The sequence below is a fragment of the Canis aureus genome, chromosome 15 (assembly GCF_053574225.1).
Source record: "Canis aureus isolate CA01 chromosome 15, VMU_Caureus_v.1.0, whole genome shotgun sequence".
NCBI classification, from domain to species: Eukaryota; Metazoa; Chordata; class Mammalia; order Carnivora; family Canidae; genus Canis; species Canis aureus.
This window is the reverse complement of record NC_135625.1, coordinates 12,306,752-12,314,917: the sequence shown is the minus strand read 5'-3', so window position 1 is coordinate 12,314,917 and position 8,166 is coordinate 12,306,752. Positions and strand designations below refer to the sequence as shown.

Sequence of the window (8,166 nt, the reverse complement as noted above, 5' to 3'; positions counted from 1 at the left end):
TAGGAGCCTCTCATGTTCTGTCTCCCTTTCTGATATTTCCCACTCATGCATCTTTTAAATATTAATAAAGTTATTCCCAGTGTCGTTTACAAGGCTCTATAATGTGAAAATACAACACCTCGTTACTATTTGACGACTTCACTGACTGCGAGTTATTTTATTCGGCCTTATTTTTACTGGTGATTGGACACGGTAAACGTTGCCAAAGGAGAGCATTTGCCAACACAGAATATCGAGGTGGAGATCAAGGAACTCCTTAAAATAAAACCTGGCATCTTGGCACCGAATCCTACATATTGGGCAGGAGTAATGTCCTCCTGGTAAAACCACAGGACTTTGAGCCAGCCCCCCAGTGATGGCAGCCTTATTGAAATAACCGTGTCCCTCAACACGAAAGCATCCAAGGCCCCTGGTTAGCTGCTGCAGAGGCGATTGTTTACACTGGCACTTACTGGTAAAGGGAAGGGGTGAAACCCTAGACGTGCGCCCAGGCGGGCCTGACTTCTGATTCCGCAGCCCCAAGTGGAAGTGAGGGCAGTGACTCAGAGCATTGTGATGGCGCAGCTGTCGCCGGGGTGCCTCTCAGGCCCTGCTCAGGCCCTGCTCAGGCCCGGGCGCCCGTGCCAGAGGGACAATAGCTGGAAGGTGATCGGCATGTCACTGCTTGGCCGACACAGTCTCACGACCGGGGAGGGGGGGACACAGGTCTCCTCGGTACCTAGAAGCTCATCTTCACTGACTCCCAAGTGGGTCCCCAGGGCCACCCCACTGCTGGGGGCTGGGTCCCTGCCTGGGAAAACAAGGCCACTGGCCTTTTTCATAGGGAGCTCGGTGATTTCTTTCTAATATATTGACCCAATTAATTTTTTGGGAGCCACTAGGTCACTGGGGAAAGAAGCAGCCTGGTTCACTGGACACATTGGTTTTGCAGCGATGTCTCCTCGGAACGTTGCATGTAAATCACTCCAATCCGAGAAGATGAGCAGCATGAAAAGCATATACCGAGGCAGGTAAGCATGCAGCACCTGCCAATATGTCCCATCATCGATACGCTCCTTTGTCCTATGGAGCCACCTCTATTTCCTTAAGTCTCTGTTAATAGTTATTATTCTGGAGCTTCTCAGAAGGATTGGGAAGCAACACACAATGAACAAACTCCAAACCTGCTCATAAAAACATGCAAATAAACTCCCTGCATAATATGCCATTTTTTTATCTTGGCATATTATTTTTTACTTAATTGCCAACATATTGCCATTCTAAATTGTTCTTCTTAACAATTTGATTTACTTTTAAAAATATACGTTGCCTAAAATAGCTATTGCTTGCCCAAGGATGCCCTTATAGACACCTGCATTTCATTCACAAATTAAGGCAAATTAGGGTTAAAGATCACAAGCCTAAAAAGTATATTGTTTTGTTTTGTTTTGTTTTGTTTTGGAACAGACTATACAAAATACTTATGCTTATTGGACAATTCTCTGAACAGGCCACCTCTGCCGGGAAGTCTTTCCTGACTCTTCCCAGTGAGGATTAGGCTCTTTCTCTCTGTGCTCCCATGATACCCTGTCTTCACCTGTATTTATCCGGTGTATCTGTTTCCTCGTCTAGACTAGGGAGCCCTGTGGCAGGGACATTACATTCTTGTCTCTCCAGCACCCAGCAAAATATCTGACACCTGCTAGGTGCTTCAAAGGTGTTCACAAGATGAATGAACAGTTGATTGATTATTCTATGACTTTCCAGTCTATCCTTCTAGAAGAAAAAAAAATTGTTTTTTTTTTCTGACAATAGTGACAGCGACATAATTGGCTAATTGATGAGTTAGTCATTGAGATCACCCAGTCATGGACTATTTGATGATTTAGCTCACGGTCTACAAATAGGACCCTCTTTTAAAGGCTTGGAGGGATGGGCTGAATTTTACCTGCTACTACGAAAATCGTTCACATCAACAACTGGAACCCGGGCAGCACAGCCTTCGAAGTGTTGCTGCTAACTCGATCCGGGAAAGGAGGTCATCTGTACATAAGTTGCAGAGCCTGGGTTTTGAAGTTCAGAGCAGAGAGGTGGGGGGGTGTCATTTTATATTGAGAATGGAAAGTCAGGAGCCTTGCGAGCCGAGCACGTGTTGCAACTGCTTCCAGGGAACATCGTCAGACCAATAGCAGCCTGCGAAGAACTTTTATGGACGGTATAAATATTTTGAGCTCGGGGCATCAGCAGCAGCTGACCTTTCCTCGCCTGCGGACCAGCTGTTCGGGAGCATCCCGAGGAGAGCAGGCACCGCGGAGACTTGGATCCCCCCGAGAGCCCCGCGCTGCACCCAGTGCCGCGATGTCCCTGTTGGAAGAAAGCCGGCCCTTCGCCCAGCAGTTATCCAATGTCTACTTCACCATACTGTCCCTCTTCTGTTTCAAGCTTTTTGTGAAAATCAGCCTCGCCATCCTCAGTCACTTCTACATCGTGAAAGGCAACCGCAAGGAGGCGGCCAGGATCGCAGCTGAATTTTATGGAGTGACCCAAGCCCAAGGTAGGTCTCCCTAAGGCGGCTTCAGGCCCAGGCCACCTCCTGCTCCAGCCACCATCCTGGTGGCATGTTGTGCTCTCGCGCCTGCTTCAAAGCCAACACGCCCCCCAAATGTTCCCTCACCAAAAGGAAAAAACAAATTTGTTAACCTCGTGGCTTCATAAAGAAAGAAAATCAGTTTGCTGTATAAAGGTCCAAGTTGATAAAAATCAAGGTATGGTTGCAAAGTGGCCGAGTGGAAGCCTCCCACGGAGTGTGTGTTTTTTATTATCATTAAAATCTATTTAAAATTTGAATTAAAAAGTATTTTAAAACCTGAAACATTCCATCGGCCACGCTCTAATGTGAGAGGTTTCGATTACTGATTGTGTACTTCAACTGTCCTTTCCCATGTACCCGGGCTTTTATGGTATTTAAATCGACTCCTTAGCCATATGGTAAGCGGTTGCTATTGGAAAGAGAAGATTTGGAAGGTTTTAATTGTTGTTCACGACTTTTGTTTGGCCGAGATCATAGGATAAAATGCAGTGTGTCGAGTGCTAAGATTTAAGGCATGTGTTTTCCTGGATGGAACTGTCACTGCTTTGCTCAACTTGTAAAAAGTCGACTATAAGAGGACAGGAACAAGAATTAACAAATTGTGTGTGTGTAGAGCCAGATATATCCATCCACTTTTCTTAGAAGAAATTGAGCTATGAGACCAAAGGAGAAACAATCATTTGAACCATAGACCTGAATGGTTACAAATGCATTTACACTCTACTGGACGATATTCTATACAATAAAAACAATTGTTCTGGTGACCTTCAAGGTGGCATTTTTAATTCCTTGCAGCCTTTTGATTAATTTCTGGTTTGAACATCAGCGGGCAAGTAAGCACATTGTAGAGCCCAAATACCTCGATACCTCTAAAGTAACTTACAATATCAGATCAAAATACACTATCACCAAATTAAAGAACTTTTTTTTTTTTAAGAGCACTCAGAATGGAAAGCTTGCTTTTTAAAATCTATTTTGTCTGGCTTTTCAGTTTGTGGAATATTTCATTTTTTGAATCTAGGTTACTCTGTAGGTACATGGAAAGCTGAATCAAGGTAGAAAATATTTTTTGGTGTGTTGGGTGGATAATAAATTCATTTTGGCTAAGGAAGAGTGTTTTTACGCCAAGTGAGGAATTTATGGACTCACTAAAAATAAGGAAACTCTAAATACTGGTATGAAACTCCCACAAAAAGCTGGGTCTACTTGAACAGGCAACATGTACTCCTTCACCTGGCAGCCCTGCTTCCGAAGGGATGAAACTATTTAAATGTGGCACATACTATGTAGGTAAATGGAAGGTTTTGTTTCAAGAGCAGCAAACATAGGAAATTAGATTTTAAAGCCAAAACCATACTCCTAGATATAAGATTAAATCATATACTCATAGGGTGATAAGACCTACTCTCCTAGGTCCCCAATAGCACATTACTTCATAGTTGAATCTTGTCTACTTGTGACGGGAATTGCTATAGATACGCATGTGAAAAGTTGGCTAAAAATCCACACGTTCTGTGGAGTGACAGTGTTTTAGAGAAAGCTATGGAAGCTCCTTTTAGTACAAATTCATAAATAACAGGAAACAGTTGTCCTCTGTTTCACCTGATCTCGGTGCACTTAGGCTGGAAATCACAGGAATATATGAGATGGCTTCCATGGTCCCATCTAGTTTTATGGGTCTGTGTTAAGATATATTAGAATTCTAGGATTATGTCCCAAAAAGGAAAGAAAGAAATCAATACTCACTAGTGGGAATTATTTTCCTGGGAATATAAATTGGGAACACAAGGTCTTTAAAATTTTTGCTTTATCTTATTTTAATATTATATCTATTTAACACAGTTCTTCTTTCTTAAATCTTGTATTAATCTATATATTAAATAATAGAATATATTACCATGATTTTCCTTCAATGTAAGCACAGTCTCCAATTTTATTGTAATATTAGGAGGATAAACTAATAATTTAGAACTTACAAACTTTTTTTTCTTTTTTTTTTTTTACAAACTCTTTCTTCATCTCCTACCTCTAAGAGTTAATTTTTCTTTGCCTAGGAAACTATTAATTTCTTCATTTTGACATAGCTCTTCCTTTTATTTACTACAATTAAACTGTTTTAATTTTGTTTATATTTTTATAATTAACCAATCAGGCTTAATTATCTTTGTTTAATCTAGCAATTTCCTCCTTCCTAGGGGAGATTATCACCTTCATTCCACTTTGAATTAGGCTTCTCATTCCTACTTTCAAGACTTAGCCAGATTGTTCCCCAACATTTCTGACGTGGAGTTGTCAAATTCCATGAAATACGAGATGATGTGTGTATTTTCATGTGTCTCATAACCACAGAGACCCCGTTGACAACATTCTGGATGTCCTCTCCATGCCATAGTACTTCGGTATGAAGTAAAAGAAACTGTGTCTTAGTAGATGCTATTGCAAATCAACTCATTGTATTTGAGCGATGCAAGGTAGGGTTGGTTTTTTTTTTGTTGTTGTTGTTGTTGGTTTATTTTTCCAAATAAAACCGAAGAAAACCAAAGTTTTTTTCCAAATGCTTTCTAGTCATAACCGAAGTTATGACTTCACAAGGATGCTGGAAGCTAAACGGCAGCTACAATGGTTTAAGATTATTCCCTTTTTGATTTCCTTGAGACACCAGTAAAACTTACAAATCAGCTTCTTCATGTTTTATACCGAAGACTTTTATCAACTCCACCGTCACATCGAAGGGACCTATTTATTACTCCCTTCTCTATACCTACTTCCTGTATCATTCTTGCTGTTAAATGTCCTGGTTACAGTCTCTAAAATATCAGAGGAGTAGTCTATTTTTAAAGCTAGCACTATACTTTGAGACTGACCGTGAGGCTAATAGGAGTTGAAAGGTATTTTCAGCTCTAGTGTCAAACAGTACATCGATTTTAGGAAATCACTCCAAGAGCCCCCCTTGGAACTAATGCCCCCAAGGACACTTCAAGAGGCAGCAGCTCTGTTCTGTTAAGGGTGATACTTTCCATATTCCATCTTGGGCTCTAAAGGAAGTTCACTAGTGTTAACCTACAAGTGGACAGGCCCCGTCCTAAGTACCTGTTTTATGAGCCCCCCCCCCCCCACCCGGTATCAAGGCACTGAAAAAACAAGATATGAGAAGGCAAGGTGTATTTTTTTCCATCTGTGAGTAGCTAATTCCAATGGAAGAGGCGGATCTTGAGTTGACCCCACGAATGACCAGAGACAGGGATTGGGGATGCTCACAGAATATTAAGAAACAGGGGCACCCGGGTAGCTCAGTGGTTGAGCATCTGCCTTCGGCTCAGGTCATGACCCCAGGGTCCTAGGATTGAGTCCCACATCGGGCTCCCAGCATGGAGCCTGCTTCTCCCTCTGCCTATGTCTCTGCCTCTCTCTCTGTGTCTCTCATGAATGAATAAATAAATAAATCTTTAAAAAAATATTAAGAAACAGTGGATTTTACTGGAGCGAAGGTTCACGCAGCACAAAAAAATGATGATAAATTGGGCGCAGATACAAACGAATTCGAATGGAAGGTTCATGCAGCACAAAAAATGATGATAAATTGGGCACAGATACAAAAGAATTCGAATGGCAGGTTAAGCAATTAGAGCACAACTTCGAAAGACTTATGAGAGTTTTTGGTGTGAGTGAAAGCAGGAAAATGAGAAAAGACATGTATAAAACCTTAATGTAAAGTACATGTACATATAGTAGTGATGTTTGGAGTCTGACCGTGGGACAAGCTTGAAGCAGGGAAACCACTTAGGCTCCTGCCGTGGGGGGATGAGGAGCCAGGCTCCCCTGGTGGTGGGGGCGGGGGTGTGGACAGAAAAGAAAGAATGATATACGAATAAGTAAAAAGAAGAGAGGCGCCTGGGTGGCTCAGTCTGTTAAGCATGTGCCTTTGGCTCAGGCTGTGATCTCGGGGTCCTGGGAGGGAGCCCTGCCTAGAGGAGCATCGGCTCCTCCCTCTCCCTCTGCTCCTCCACCTGCTGCTCATGCCCTCTCTCTCTCTTTCTCTCTCTTTCAAATAAATAAAATCCTTTGAACAATAAAATAAAAAGGAGAAAAGAATAAATCTGATGATAACTTTAAATGGCATTGGCAGAGAGAGCAGATGTGACTTTAGGGGAGCTGCTTGCCTCCCAGAATTGGATACGGACACACCTAAAGGAAAAATATGTCAATCTGCAGAGGGCTTGATTAGCGGTGCAGGCGCAGGGGAGGCTGCGGGCCCAGCCAGGCAGCTACAGGGCCTGGCCTCTCAGTGCTTGGTGAGGCTGCGGGGTCACCTTCCCCTCCCTCCCCCGTGGAAGGTCGGGGTAAATCGGAAAGGAACAGAACTAGAATCTGCACCCTCCTCTTACGTTTGATTTAATTCTGTATTCCTTTTGTTTCACCAAGTAACCTTCTGATTAGGGTTTGGCTCTTCCTGTAGATCTGTCCCCCAAAAAAGAATGAGCTGGCTTGTTCCCAGGAGTGTGTGACTCCCTCTGACATTTACTCCCCTTCTTGTAAATTAATAGGTTTGCATCCCCCTATCACTCTTTGGTGGTGTTTCGTGTTCTTTGAGCAGTAAGTCCACCTCTGACGTGTGAATTTGCTCCAGCTTTAGCTGATAGATCGGGTTTCTGAGCCTGCAAGGCCACAGACCAGATTTTACACTGTGGAAAATTCATCAAAGTAATGTCTCTCTGTGAGGCCGCTTGAAAAACAATCCTCGTGACATCCAGACTCTTCAGGCACTCCCCTCACGGCTGAGACTTTATATAGAATACAGAGTGCATGGATAAATAATCACCTGACACTATCTGTTTTTGCGACTTCATAGATTTGGTTTTTAAGCAGACAACTTTTTTTTTTTTTTTTTTTTTTTTTTTTTTTTGTGACCTCTCTTATTGTTGACACTTGAAAATAGTCTGTGGTGTAAACTTGCCACCACAAGTCAAATGGCAAAAGTGCTGGCTGTGTTTTGGAGAATGGTGTCAGTGGGATGGGAAAAGCAGCTAGAATTTTATATGATGCAATATCATGTTTTTTCTCCATCGAAAAGTCTATCTCAGGTTTAAGAGCAGCTTGAGGAATTTAATGTCACATCAGATGTCAACAACATCCGTGGCAGTGACACTCGTTTTGCCCGTAACGGAAGAGCGACTCGTTTCCTGCAGGGCTTGGTGCCGTGTGCTGATTGTGTATGAGATTAGTTATGTGAGGAACGTGGCTCAGAATCTCAGCTGGGAAAAATTTCAAGAGGCAAATCTGTAGGGTGACTTTCTTTTTTCCTGGTGTTCATTATATAAAGGTATAAAAATACCTTGAAGATGTGAGAGCTTTGGACACGTTTTCTATACTTAGGTGGAGCTCTCTGTAAGAATAACGTGAGCCAGAAGACCTGTTCTCGTCTGACAAAGGACAGGACAGTATCGTTGAAAGTGTTACCAAAAAAAAAAAAAAAATGTTAAGCTATTTTCATTTTTGCCCAAGCTCTACTATTTTTTGGAAATGTCAGAGCTACTACTTTTTTTGGAAGAGACCATTATACTACTGTGCATTAAAAATGGAATCTGGGAAGAAGGTTC

At 42.3% G+C, this 8,166-nt stretch overlaps 1 protein-coding gene across 1 annotated transcript in view; it reads left to right on the top strand.

Annotated features, from left to right (window-relative positions):
* Positions 1-628: 628 nt before the first annotated feature.
* ASB5 (ankyrin repeat and SOCS box containing 5) overlaps positions 629-8,166 on the top strand; it is a 52,166-nt gene continuing 44,628 nt past the window's right edge. The window contains exons 1-3 of the mRNA XM_077848603.1: positions 629-746; positions 882-1,010; positions 2,148-2,533. Coding sequence (XP_077704729.1) covers positions 655-746; positions 882-1,010; positions 2,148-2,533 — 607 coding nt within the window. The 5' untranslated portion in view covers positions 629-654. The remainder of the gene's footprint in view (positions 747-881; positions 1,011-2,147; positions 2,534-8,166) is intronic.